Genomic DNA, 14,361 nt, shown 5'->3' with positions numbered 1-14,361 from the left:
TAGTTCTAGAATGTCAAAGATGCATACTATTAGGCGATTGCATGGTTTAACTATTCTCTCTTAAGCACAAGGCCCATTTCTTTATCAAGTGGACCAAAAGTTTTTCTTTCTTTTTTCTTGTCAGGAAAGTGGACCCGCGTTTTGATCAGTCAGCACATCATTCTCGATACAGGTTCAACGTTCACAGGAAATTATAACCCGAGGAAATTAAAAAAAAAAAAGCAGGCAACTCTAAGGTTGTGCTACCAAACTGAACGGTTAATCCGCGTGGCTCTTGAGGTGCCCAACTCGTGTGTGTTCATATGCATTCCATAGAGCTGCTGCTTTCACACATCTAGTAATAGGTAAACTAATTATATATCCTAGTATTAATTCACGGCCCACGCGTATCCTCTATCCATTTCGCACCTCCAGCAGTCTGAAAAGAAATCTGACCCGGAACATACAGAGAACAGGATCGGATCAGCCGCGCCGTTTAAAAACGATCAGCTAGTCCAACGTTTCCTTGGATCTCAATCAATCAACAATCAGAAGAAGAAGCATCCGATAAGGTGCCCGCCCACGCGACGCGCCATGCAACCGTGCGCCCACGCGCGCGCGCGCGCATGCATGCACTTGGGAGCGCCCAGGGTAGGGCAGGTACTGTGCGGACGGTTCGTCCCGTCCAACGGCGGCGAATCCAGCGAAAGATTCCCGTGCGCAGGGCCGGAAAAGAAAAAGGAAGTCGCGTCGCGTCGCGCGCGCGCTCGCCGCGGCGGTCAAACCCCGGCCGGCCGGCCGCGCGCACGCACACCTGTGGAAGGGGGGAAAGAAGAGAAGAGCCGGAAGCGCCGGCCGATCTCTCTGACATGTCGTGGCGAGGCGAGCCGCGGCATGCGCGCCGGCCCGCGCGTGCGCCTCCGAGTTCCAACCCTCCCCGCCACTAATAGGGCACAAGGCTACGCGGGCAGCGGCGGCAGCCTAGGCCTGCCCGCTCTACAATATTCGGGCGGGGCCGTGGCTTTCGAGGTGAATCGCTGGATTGGACTGGTATGACCTGCTTGGACTGACGACCGGCCGGACCCCAAGTTTCGGAAATGGCGCGTCAGTTTCTGGTTTTGGCAGCGGTGTGCCCTTGTCTTGCCTCAAGCCACCAATGCCGGCGTAGTAGCTGAATGTTCTTGTGTTCTTGGACGAGGATCGGAGGACATCGATCGCTTGTGACTGATAAGTTCATGCTTTTCTTGAGGACGAGTAGAGGTTTTCCAGGGTTAGCTTTTCTGCTAAAAATAAACAGGTTTCATGTTTCAGAGCGTATTCAGTGATGATAGACAAAGACTGAAGGATTCGATGGCTTTTACCTTTACGGCGTATCTCACTAACAGTTATATAAACGGTAGTATAGTACATGGCATATATGCCGGCCCTCCAGTGCGTAGACACGTCAAATCACCTACTTGCATCTCTCGCTATAATCTGAAAATGCAAGACTGGAACTGAAAGTGTCAGTGTAGTGTGAAGCTCACTCCCTCTGGTCATACGCATATTCTAATCCGTCCCACAGTTATCTTTTCTTGATCATTCCTTGGTACCATAATCAAATGATCCAAACCCACGGTCTTTCCCGCATCAGTCGGGCGGGCATCCACCCCTCCTCTCGCCTAATCTCTCTCTCTCTCTCTCTCCGTATCGAGAAGCGCCCATCCAGCCCCAAAGAGCGAGAAAGGTTAACCCTAAAGAAAGGTCACGGTGACTCGGAATAAAGTAGGCGCGCTGGGGTTGCAAGCTGTGCCCTCTACGAGGACACACACCCTTGTCTTCCGGGCACACTAGGGGAGAGGGGGATCGCAGCGTAGCAGTGCTTGCTGCACGCGCTGGAGGAGTGCCCTAAACGTCTCTGCGAACATGCCTAATGCTGCCCTCTGATCCCTCACGGGCCATGCATGTGCAGTAATCCAAGACCAAAACAGGATTGCATGCACGGGGAGGAAGAAATGAAAAACGCCAATGCAGTTAGGTAGCAGGTCGGTGACTAGGGTATAATAGTTTGTACCATGCATGCAGAGAGAGTGAGCTCCGTACTACTGCACATCCACAAGCCTTTGAGTCAAGGTGAAACAAACGCGAATACACCTGTGCATCATACATGTAGTGGATGCATCATGATGATAATCTTCGTAGTCTATTAGCCAAGTAGATCGCATCCAACCCATCATCGAGATACACAGCATTTTTAGTTTTTACTACTACACAACAGTCGTCGGCACCCAGAACATGCATTGCTGGAAAACTTAACATTCGTTCCGAGACTTAGTACCAGTTGCATTTTGATCAGGTACTAATGTGAGTATTAGTAACGAGCCTAACGGATAGTCCCCGAGGAGAACCCTATGACCCCCTTTAGTACCAGGTGAGAGCTCCACCCGGTACTAAAGGGCCCTAAGGCACGTTAATACCGGGTGGAGCCTCCACTCGGTACTAAAGGTCACCCCCACCCGGTACTAAAACTCCCATCCGCCACCTTATGCACCCCCGCCTACCTGCACGACAGTCTTATCCCATCCCCCCTCCTCTATCTCTCCCCCCTCTCTCTCATGACAATCTTCTCCCTTCCTCTACCCGCATGGTAGTCTTCCTCTCCTCTTCTGCCTCCCTTCCCCCCTCCACTCGCCCCTCACCGGTAGTGAGGAGCAGCGGTGACGGCGGGCGGGCGGGGGCGGCGAGAGTGGCGGGAGGGAGGGGGCGGGCGGTGGGGGCCGGCGGGGGGTTTCTTTTTTTTAATTTTTTAATACCCCTTTAGTACAGGTTGGCGGTACTAAAGGATCCCCCTCTAGTACCGAACTAGTAGTACCGGTTGCGAAACCGGTACTAAAGTGGGTTCCTAACCGGTACTAAAGGCCATTTCCCTAGCAGTGATGTGTTGCAATTTGCCAATAATCGTTTAGGAATCAGGTTGTACATCTTTTTCCGCGAACCCATGAGTGTAGTGGTGTCTACATCTACACGCAAAAACACCTGCACCAAACATGCTTCCACATATATATCTACCCACCAGTGAGGCAGTGAGATTACATTGCAATCCAAATTAATATCCAATCCACCACATGCACACGATCGAGGAACAAGAACAGCTTGTCAGCCCTGGCCTACCCACTCCCGTTCGAAAATGTCGGTCCTCTTCAGCTAGTCTCTGCGCTGCGAGCACTGGCCAGTGCATCGTCCACATGTACACACACACAGGCAGGCAGGCAGCAGGCGGCAGCGTCGTTGGTGTTTTCCACGGTGCACGTGAGGCGCCGCGCGGCTTCCCCATGCACGCACACACATAGGCACGGCAACCACTAGTGACTAGTCTATGGTGTGCATGGGATCCTCCTCGGCCGCGCGCGCGCGCCAGCTCTCGACGCCGCAGTAGCCGTGGTGCAGTACAGAGCGGCCACGAGCGGCGTATTGGTCCTGGGGTAGAATATTGGCGTCCGGACCGGTCCTGCGCTCGGTTCCCGTGCTTCCTGCCCAGGCTTTGACCGTCAAAGCTAGCTACCTAGCCGAGCCGAGCCGCCCGGCCGGGCAGACTGCTTGCTGATCAAAAGGGGGGCGGTGTCGCGCGCGGTGAAAAAGTGAAACACATGCCGTTCAACGGGAGGGTAATCTGCAATCTCTGGCCGGTAGCCGCAGAGCAACGCACACGTTTAACCCCCTCGGGTTACGCCGTGCGTGTACGTACGGGGGTTAAACAATGCGGCCTGCGATCGCCGGCCGGTCAAAAATAGAGAACGGCCGGGGCGCTCCGTCCGTCCAGTCCAGCGGGGTGAGACAAAAAGGTAAAAAGGACCACCACCTCTGCAAGCCCTGTACGCCCTGCAGTGCCTCCTCCTGCTGCTACCGGTTTTCAACTAGTAGCATCTCCTACTAGTCCTAGCCTCTCCGCTCGTCCCCTGCGTAGACTTGCGCCGGCCGCTTCGCACTTGGAGACGCCCGTGCACGCTCGCGTTTCTTCGCGAGAGCCGCGCGTGCACACGTCGCACGTTGGGGTTACTATTTGGTCAGTGGCATGGTTAGTTTAATTGCTGCTGGGTTCGGCTCCGCTCGGCACACGGCAGGTGAATAATCTAGGAAGGCATGGGTGGTGCGGAGATTTGGGTTGAAAATGCGCGCGTCAGGGGGCTCGGAATCGCGATTAACTAATCGCGGGCGCAAACGCGTGTCAGGCGCGGCGAGACCGGCAGGCCGGGCTCCTGCCGGGGCCGCCCGTGCATGGGCTGCAGGTGGCCGCCGCCCCCCGGCCCTGCCGCCGCCGCCGGATGAATCTTTCTCCGGTGGTCGCGTCGTGTGTGCAGCCGATACTCGATAGTGAACGTGTTGCTGTTTTTTTTCTTCTCTTTCTGATGTTGTACCAATAGATTGATCTCAGAACGGATTACAAGCAAGCTGACACGTTACAACTTAGGGGACCTAGATCACACGCACAAGGTTGTTCCACTTAGATCACTAATCACATAAGATTGTTCAACTTTGGGTAGCTAGATCATCACACGCAAGGTTTTCTTGTAAATTACTAAGACAAAACCCCATTAGCACCGACCATTAACATCTCACACTGCTGCAGTGCTGCTACCCTACCCGTCACGTCGATGACCGACACATTCGCGTACGTCCCCTTCTCCCTGCACTGCTTAACGATGTCCCTCTCAAGCTCAATTTGCGTCTGGACGAGGGCAGCGACGGTGGGATCCGGAGGGATTAGTAGGGCTCCTCTCGAACAGATCGATGACCGCCGGGTGGAAGAACTTCATCTTCACCATCCTGGTCCTCTTGGGGGGCGACAGCGTCACCGTCTTCTTGGCCATGGAGATGCCCCCCCTCCTTCGATCCGGCGGCCTCATCAGCCTTGACGCGCTTCTTTTATCATCGGGAGGCCGATGGTGCCGACGGTGCTCATCGCTCCATACGCCTGCGCCAGTGCCGACATGTCGGCATCGAAGGCCGCCAGCACCTTCTCGACCTCGAGGGCATCCATTTCAATATCGGTGCCGCTCATGTCGACGCTGCCCATCCCTCCGCCGCCCGCCGCCGTCTCGGCCACGGGCCTGGCGCGCTTGGTACTGCCGCCGCCGCCCACCGCCGTCTCGGCCACGGGCCTGGCGCGCCGGTACTGCCGCCGCCGCCCACCGCCGTCTCGGCCACGGGCATGGCGCGCTTGGTACTGCCGCCGCCCGCGGCCGCGAGTTCTCCCTCCGTCAGCACCTGAGCGGGGCGCGTCTCCGTCGCGGCGACCTCGCTCTCCATATAGACCTGGAATTCTAGGTTGCGGCGGCCGTATTGGTGGTTTGGTGGCGGTGCGGATCGGCAACCTTCCTTTCTCTCTAAACATTCATGGGCCTCATTTGTTGACTGGGTTGGGTGGTCTAACCAGCGGTGGGCCGCCACACTAGCAGGTCCGTACAGGCCTTGCATTTGGTGATGGGCCGCGCGCCTGCCTACCAGCCGACAGCAGACACGCGTTGCCGACTCTTATCACCGCCGCGGGCAGAAGAGAAGGCGGCCGCCCGGTGGTTCACTGGACGCGGCAACACTCCACACGAGACGCGAATTCCATTCCAACCCGACTTCTTTACCCAGGAAGGAACCCAAGCGAATCGAGAGAGACCTTACCTTGAAGCCCCCAATCCCCCATGGCGTCCGCGTGGTGCCTCTCGGCCCCAGCCGCCGCCCCGCCGGTGGCGCCGGCGCCTGGCGCCCTCGGCGTCCCCGCCTCCGCCTCCGGGGGCGCCGCCGCCCTCGCGCGGGTGGCGGCCCCCGTCAGGAGGCGGCGCAGGTGGGCGGCGCTCGTGGTCTGCGCGGCCCCCGACGAGGAGAAGATTACGCGGCGGTCGCCCCTCGATTTCCCCATCGTAATTCTCCTGCCCCCGCCTTCTCGTCAGCTCGTTCGTTGTTTGTCGGCTTGTCCCTGTGGGATTGGAGGCTCTGGTTGGGGAAATTTTAGGTATGTTTAGTTGAGCAAGTATGGGACTAGGGGAGGTTAGGGATTGTGTGTAGAGGAAGGAAATCAGTAGAAATGATGCATAGGTCGCGTGTTGTGAACAGGTTCTTCTGATTGGGTAGGATAGGATGATGCTCACTAGCTTCCGGCTGTGGATACTGAGGGCTGATTCGTCCTTCATCTATTTTTGAGGGTTTTGCCAGCTCTCATAGATCTCTGAAGAAGATGCCCCCTATAAACAAAATGCTTTTAAGTTAACAGAAATGCTTTGTGACTGATTGTGTGTCAAAACTATCTTGGGTTATTTGGATTATGCAGATTATTTTGTAAATGGCCTCCCATACGCTGGAACAGTCCTAGGAATATAGGATAGCCTTTTTCTTGCCATAGACTTGCACAGATTGCTGTGCAGCTAGTAGCTTATTGTGCTAATAAGATTTATCTTCCGCTTCAAAAAAAATGATTTAGCTTCGAATACTAGGTTCATTCACTCCTAAATCCTGGATAGAAATAAGCCCTAATCTGAGAGTTTTCTTTTCTCAGCTATAGTTTCAGTGTCACAAGAATTCCGTGCTGCTGTTAGTTTAATCCATTTTGCCAATCTCGTACCTCGTGGCATCTTACTTGTTTCAAACATGGCATGCGTAGATTCGTTACATAGATACTAGGGTCCTTTGTTCTTCTGTCTTTAAAGTTGTGAAAAGCCGAAAAGTCTTCCATGACAAAAGTGATAGATTGTTGTGGCTTATGAGCAGTTATGAGGTGTCTTTGGTAAACTCTCTGCCTTAATTTTAAGGCCAGACCATGTTCATGGGTTCATGACATTGTCTGTTGCATGTTCTGATCTATGAGCATATTGAGCCTTTCTTGGTGATGTTTGAGTATAACCAAAGTAGTGTGTGCGGACCTCTTGCAATTTGTTCCCCAATGATTATTCTAGTTATTGGTGCGCCCGATATTTCTTCCCTAGCAAAACAATGTCAAGCATGACTGCAGTGATTTAGATATGATGTTCCATCCACCTTTTGCTTTGGTGCCAAGGTTAATGTCTATTGTCTTTTGAATGTTGCTAGGAATGGGAGAGACCAAAGCCTGGGAGGAGACCTGATATCTTCCCAAAGTTCAGCCCAATGAAGACACCATTGCCACATCCATTACCAGCTGATGACCCTCTGGATGATGACGAAGAAGAGGAAGAGGAAGAACAACCACCTCCGGAGGAACCACAGGAGGATGATCCGGACAAGGAAGAACCTGAGGAAGATGACCCGGACAAGCCAACTGAGTAATTTTGGATGGCGTGGGCTGTGGTAGATAGACACTGAGCAAAAATTCGCCGTACCTTTGGAGCACCTAAGGTTCAGTTTGAACTGATAGTTCCACCGGCTTATATAGGCTCTAGACGCATATGTTTGTAATGACCCACTTTGAGCTTTCTAAAAGCTATGAAAGTTTTGTTCGACAGATTACTTGTTACATACAATGCTATATTTATTATATGTATTCACCTCTTGGCTAAGTAGTATGTACATTACAATTATATCTTGCTAGTTAAGACTGCAACTATTATGCGATTGCAAAAGTTGTGTTCAGCAAAATCATCATTTTATTCTAGAGCGTGTTTGTTGGCTTTGTTTTCTGTTATGATGAAAACGAGCGACTGAACGCGTCCGGAGTAATGTAATCGATCACATCGTTATGTGCTATGTGCCTTCTATTTACATGTTCCCCTAAAAGTGGGTCATTATATATTTGTATTCGGCATGGTTATTCTAGATTAAACGAGAAACGATCATACAGCAGCAGTCAAATTATATATTTGTATTCCCCATGGTTACTCTAGCTTAAACGAGAAACGATCATACAGCAGAAGTCAAATCTCGGTATACTCTATTTTCTTGGTCATTCTTGTATTTGTGAATTGAGTTTATACATACAAGAAACCTACAAAATTGCTCTCCCGTATGCAGGAGCAAACAGCTTGAACAACGCTACTTTGGTTAAAGCACACTGCCTATTTTCACCACCAATACCTACTTCCATTTGACCTCAGATGCCTATTTTCCTTTGATCTTGCAGTAGGCATACAATCCAGAGCCCAGAAAGCCTAGTCCTTGCCCAATAACATTAAGCTGCAATACGAAAAGTTGGGTTCAGTACTCAGGGGGGGAGGGGTTAAAGATTTAATGGCACACAAGAAACAAGCTCAAGACTTACCAGATCAAAAGGAAGCCCACCGAACAGTACCCAACCAATCCCAACAGTGAAGAAATCCTACAGAAATAGCGAATATGAACACCGCTAGAGAATTTTTCTTTTATGTTTGGTAGAGTGGGATGAGAGTAGACCAACCTTCAAGTTACCACACATTGACTGTGTGAGTGCAGAATTCAGGATTGTGTTCCAGAAGATGGTGTAGTTCAGTAGAAATGCTAGGATGCATGAAAATAGCAGCACAGCCTACAAGTTATTGGATTGTTAGTGGCATTCATAGCCTCACAGGACAGGCACTATATGACATGACAAATTACTTGACACTAAATATTTAGTAATAGAATCACACCCAAGATAATACTCAGATGTTATAGTAACATGCACAATCCAAGCTAATTTCTTGGTTTGAGTAATCTTAGAGATAGTGGAAAGAAACAGATCAATGTGTTGGAAGCTAAAATTCCAGGCATAACATGTGTCCAAAGTACTGGCTAGCGGCTGACAAATTGACATGATGTGTGTTTTTGAAGTTTGTGATGTGCATCCACAAACACTGCCTTTAGATGCCTACTAAACCTGACGACAAAAGGAGGGCTACAGATTATCTTTAAATCCATGGTGTTACCTGAAACCCAGGAGAATAAAGGTAGGGAAATTCTATGGCCCTCTTTAGGTCACCCTGAATATATGTCAAGAACAGTACTGAAGGTCCACAGACAAGTCCTGAAAAACAGACAAGACATGATATAAGATTTTAAGGCATATGAAGTTTGATCTGAAGTAAATGGCATCGGCATCCAAAATAATACCATTGCACCACATCAGGCCAAAGCTATTGAGACCACTAGATTTTCCTAGAAAAATAAAACAACATCTGATCAGAAAGATTATGTTAGGTGGAACAACATTATAAGTTGAAAAGGTAAAGTGCTCTACCTATACGGTTTATAGTAGCAAGATAAACAGCAGTTGTAATGTTGGCCACAAAGACAATGGCGTACCCACGGGCATCAAATGACAAGTCTCGAGCTCCAGCAATAAATGCTCCGAATACGATCAAAGCCACACTGATGAAGCCTTGGTTAGTTGGTTAACAACCAGATAATGTAACATTGCAGATTCAGGATGGTAAAAGGTTCTGAGAACGTTCAGCATAACAAAAGCAGAGTAGAGGTACAAGGGTAGGCACGGAAACCTATTACTACTGGATAGAATATACACAATTATATAAATCAAAAGCTTCTAAAAATGATAATGTGTTGAAATATGGCACTGCCAAGGACATTAATGCATTAAATGAAATGACACTTATACTAGCTAACTACTGCACAGTATTCATTTTAGAACATGCTGTGTGCTGACAATGTTAGATTGAAGAAAACAAACAATAGTAATAGCTATACACTTACCTGCCTATTATAGGTGGGGTGTGCTTCTGCTTTGCCAAGAAATATTCCATGGTCATTGTAAATACTACTGTTGTGCGCCGTAGAGTTGTGTACATAGGAACGTTGACTCCACGGACAGATTCCATTGAAGCTAGCTTTTTTTTACCAAGGATGGCAAACACCAGTCAGAATTTAATGCGATCAAGCAATGCATTTGTCTAACCATTATACAGTTCAATTTTATATGTAAGGGATTCAGCATACCATGTAGAGTAAATAAGCCAAAGAAAGAGGTGTGGTTCGCAACAATATCCTAAACGGCACAAAGAACAGTGAATCAGAAGGCACTGATGGATCACTATTTGTGAAGGAGATGATCTTTAACCGTCTCAGAACATAAAGAAGGCACGTTGAGCACACCATCTGCACAAGGTGAGTGCTATGTTAGGAAAGAAAGAAATACACAAATGATAGAGATGCAAACATATTTAGCCAGACATCTAAAGATACAGAAGGTTTTAGAAAGCTATGTTTCATCAGCAACTAAGATTTTGGAGCCACTATATTCAAAGCAAGATAAAAAGTGAAATTTGTTCAAAGCTTCTCAAACAAGACTTGGATCATTCTCTAAATAAAACTAAAGGGGACATTTGTCCCATCCGGTCCCCACCAGAATACTGCTCATCAGTTCAAATTTAGAACTATCTTGGTATCCAATGGGAACCAGTTATCAGTGGAAACTGAAAACATGGGGCAGACTACCACATAGACCAATATAACATTTAAAACTTGAAAATGATCACTATAAAATCCATCACATACAAGCATGAAAATTTCTGTGCTCTGTTGTGAACTTAAAATTCCTAGGTGAAATATCCATCCAGAAAAGCACAAAAAGTATATGCACCACAGAATTTTACCCAAACACATACAGACCTGAAGGAGGGTGATGACATTTGCGCAAGGGAAATTATATGAAGAAAGAGCTGCTTTGTTAAACATCACTAGCAACACTGCAAATTGAAGAGTCACCAAAATTAGTACAACAAGGTTTGAGGTCTGAAAACGGAAACGAAACAAAAGCAAAAAATCATTTCTCTATGGACATTCATTATTTGGTTTGACATGCTTTTGGAGCTAAAAAATTAGGCACCATAGAGTGAATCATCAAGGGACTAAAATGAATGTAATGCATATGTACTGATAACAGATAATTCATGTGGCGCACAATATATTATGAGGAGACCAAGTTTGCATTGGCACACTGCGCATGTTAAGGAGGATAAGAAATCAAATATTTGCTTTGCCATGCCACTGGAAATATTCAAGGTAGGGTAATTACATCTACTCATACAGTTACAGCAAGCACTAAAACCAATTTATCTTCCCAATCAACAACTGTTGAACAGTCAGCGGCAGCAGCATACTTATTTTTCCATTTTTCCTTGCCCAACTGTGTTTGATGCAGACATGTAATCAATCTAAATCTAAATATGAAGTAGGTTATACCAGTAAAACTGACTAACATGCATTTTGCACAACCACTTCAACAGGTATTATCAGCAAAAATATCTCATTTCGCCGCAGTTATTGCTTTGGATGAATGATTTTGAATGCAACAGTGGATTCAAGTGCAATTTTGGTCATGAATCCAAAAACGGAAGAATATTATCATGAATCATTCGAACATAACCGGCCCAGTAGCCCATTCACTGTTCTCCAACCTCCATCAAACACAGATAAATGGAAGTTTGGATGAATTGCGCAACTCAAAACCCATTCATCTCTTAACAGTGACTCATAAACCTTCCACACTCATTTTTTCTTAAAAGAGAAAATAGTTTGCTGATTTCTCTTAACAATGACAGATGGGCACCTTTCAGTTCAAAGGCTAGTTAGTTAGTCAGATGATGACAATGGTGTGTCTGTTCTATCAAATAGTTTGTTCTCATCCAATTGTACCACCACCCAAATAGGGTGTTCAAGCAATTTACATCCTATAATCAGCAGCGAATTAACTGGTATACCAGATCATTCTTCTTCCTGACATTCCCTCAGTCCGCTTCCTGTTTGACACAGGTGCCCCACCTAGATATCTCACTAACTTCGCTAAATGGCCAATTGCATTCTCAATTGTAGTCCAACAGGGTTCTACGTATATGTTACTCTACAATGGTGCCCAAGTATAACACGCTTAGACCCACTCATGCAGACAACAGGGGACAGTATTTCACAGATTCAGCATGATGACAGATCCAATTATCTGTATAAAATCATGCCAGTTCCTACTTTTAGAATTTCACAAACATGTACGGAGTATGTACTATTTACGTTGCGTATAAACCGAACTACGAAAAGCTCGGTCGTGTCGTCAAAAGCCCAAAGCACGAGTCAACCATCCTGCACGAACCCCAAAAGGCTAGTAGCTGAATTTAACAGGAGGCGTACGTGACGACTAGCACAAGCAATAAGTCGCCACACGTGATGCAGGTGCTCTCCAGTCTCCCGACCCCGAATTCGCCGAACACGACGAACGAACAAAGCAACCCGGCCCCCAACCGAGACCAGTCCAGGCGGCGGAGCCGAAGGGGAGCAACCAAACCGCGCGGATCGGGCGTGGTACGTACCGGAGCATGCCATGTAGGAGAGCGCGGCGAAGGCGCCGCGGCGGGTCATGGCGGAGCCCTTGAAGAGCGCGGCATCGTCGCCCGCCCCGCCCCCGCCGTTGCCCTTCCCGTCGTCCGCGGAGACCGGCAGCAGCTGCCCCCTCTCCCCGCCGCCCTTCGCCATCTTCCCCCCTCCGCCCGGGATCTCCGCTCCCCCCGATCCGCCGCCTCCCGCTCGCTCGCTCGCCCGCCCGCCGCGAGCACGCCGAAGAAGGACGAGGAGCAGGAGGATATTTCAGTTCTGTCCCCACCCCCACTTGGCCCTGGCCCGATGCAGCACGCGACGGCAGCGGAATAAAACTGGCCGTTTTGTTCGCCGCGCCGCGCTGCGCTGGGTAACAACGGGTGCCTTGCCTCGCTCTCGCCCCGGCGACCGGACCGGGCTCGGCGACGCGGTCACCGGTCAGCGAGTCGCCCGGCCTGCGGAAGCTTCTGCCCGACCGCGCCCGCGCCCGCGCCCGCGCCTGCCAGGCTTGCTTGGGCAGCCAGCGCGGCGGCCGCCTTTTATTGGAGGCGGACGGACCGGGGGTGCTCGCTTTGGCAAGTTGCCTGGGCCGGGGCCTGCCGCCGCCTCTCGCTGTCACGTTTGGTTACTTCGCGCGTGTTGGTCACATCGCGATCGCGTCGGGATCACAGCATCCGGCGCACAGAGGGGGGCAGTGGATGGATGGACGAGATCGGGATAGGGGTAAGTGTGCGATGTCACCACAGGGCACTCACTAGCCGGGGGACCTTGATTAAACAAGCAAATCCTCGGCGAGGGGATGAGATCCAGCAATCCACCACCAGGGATACGGTGTTGCTGTGTGTCGTCGATCTGATGGGATCGCGCTAAAAGGAAGAGGGATTCTCGTGCTGCATGCCGCGGGCTGCTGCAGGTTCGACGGATCGAGGTCGAGGATCTAGATTGGCGATAGCGTTCTATCGTCACTCAAATCGGGAGTAATTGGAGGATACTGATATCATTTGCTATTTTTTTTCCCCGATTATTGTGGATGGATACTGAGATTGCACATCCCCTGTGCCGTTGTTGTTTCCTAGTAATGCACAAGGATGCAGGCATGCAGCCCCTGATTGTCTCGGTGCGCTTTGTTTGCTGCTTAAAACAAGCATTGAAAATCAAAATCGAGGTTTAATTTCGCCAGTCAAGAAATTTATTCATTTCTTACTTAAAATAGGCACTCAAAAAGGAAAAAGCTGGAAGCAAAATCGAGGTTTAATTTCGCCAGTCAAGAAATTTATTCATTTCTTACTTAAAATAGGCACTCAAAAAGGAAAAAGCTGGAAGCAAAATCGAGGTTTAATTTTGCTGCTCAAGAAATTTATTTGTTACTTAAAGTAAGCACTGAAAAATCTTGAAGCAAAATCAACATTTAATCCTGCCGTTAAAGAACTATATTTGTTGCTTAAAATAAGGACTTAAAATGTTGAAGCAAAATCAAGATTCAATTTTGTCGCTGGAGAACTTATTTGTTGCTTAAGATAAGCACTAAAAATTCTTCATGAGAAAACATCAAAAGATTTTATTTGGGCAGAATTGCAAACACCCCCCCCCCCCCCACACACACACACAACAATGAGTCACTTCATGTTGCATTTACCACCCTAGATTGCAGAATCCAATGACCCACAATTACGGAGGATGAAGAGACGAGCCTCTAAACCTGTTCCCTATGTGTTGCTGCGTATGAGTTCACTGGCTGTTGGGATGAGTGGAGAAGAAAGAATAGAAGAGCAAATGGGTATGCTGCTTGGTGGGTCTAATTGAATAGATGAATGGGCACATGAAAGAATAGGCCCAAAGTCTCAACATGCAGTGTCTACCCATCTATACAACTCTCGTTGGTTGGCTTTCAGCTTTTGCCCCCGTCAATAACCCGATACAAGAATATAAACCTAGAAGCTTTCAACTTCCAATGCTCCTCAGGGCCAATATCGGAGCAGCAAAATTGGCAAATCAGAGGCGAAGCTGAGCGCTTGTGCGGCTGCGACAAAGGTCAAAAGTGATTTTGCACATAAAAAAATTGGCACAATTTTATGACTATTTGTGCCACTAGGGAATTTAGAGAAGAAAATAGAATGTGTTTTTAGAACAACATACTGGGACGATGAAGACGGTCCAACGGTGGAGGTG

General features: G+C 48.8%; 2 protein-coding genes across 2 annotated transcripts; one reads left to right on the top strand and one right to left on the bottom strand.

Moving 5' to 3' along the window:
• Positions 1-5,516: 5,516 nt before the first annotated feature.
• Positions 5,517-7,478, top strand: LOC117861758 (uncharacterized). The gene is made up of 2 exons (XM_034745305.2): positions 5,517-5,870; positions 7,033-7,478. The coding sequence occupies exons 1-2, from the start codon at positions 5,652-5,654 to the stop codon at positions 7,246-7,248; spliced, it is 435 nt and encodes a 144-aa protein (XP_034601196.1). The 5' UTR covers positions 5,517-5,651; the 3' UTR covers positions 7,249-7,478.
• A 343-nt stretch (positions 7,479-7,821) lies between these two features.
• On the bottom strand, positions 7,822-12,366 carry LOC117861748 (UDP-N-acetylglucosamine transporter UGNT1). Its single transcript, XM_034745296.1, has 10 exons — positions 12,189-12,366; positions 10,498-10,574; positions 9,826-9,984; positions 9,583-9,716; positions 9,110-9,240; positions 8,983-9,027; positions 8,799-8,896; positions 8,312-8,419; positions 8,177-8,233; positions 7,822-8,091 (listed from the first exon to the last, which is right to left on the bottom strand). The coding sequence occupies exons 1-10, from the start codon at positions 12,349-12,351 to the stop codon at positions 8,017-8,019; spliced, it is 1,047 nt and encodes a 348-aa protein (XP_034601187.1). The 5' UTR covers positions 12,352-12,366; the 3' UTR covers positions 7,822-8,016.
• Positions 12,367-14,361: the final 1,995 nt, after the last annotated feature.

Source organism: Setaria viridis, chromosome 1 (genome assembly GCF_005286985.2).
Source record: "Setaria viridis chromosome 1, Setaria_viridis_v4.0, whole genome shotgun sequence".
NCBI classification, from domain to species: Eukaryota; Viridiplantae; Streptophyta; class Magnoliopsida; order Poales; family Poaceae; genus Setaria; species Setaria viridis.
Note: the sequence above shows the minus strand (reverse complement) of the source record. Positions and strands in the feature narration are given on the sequence as shown.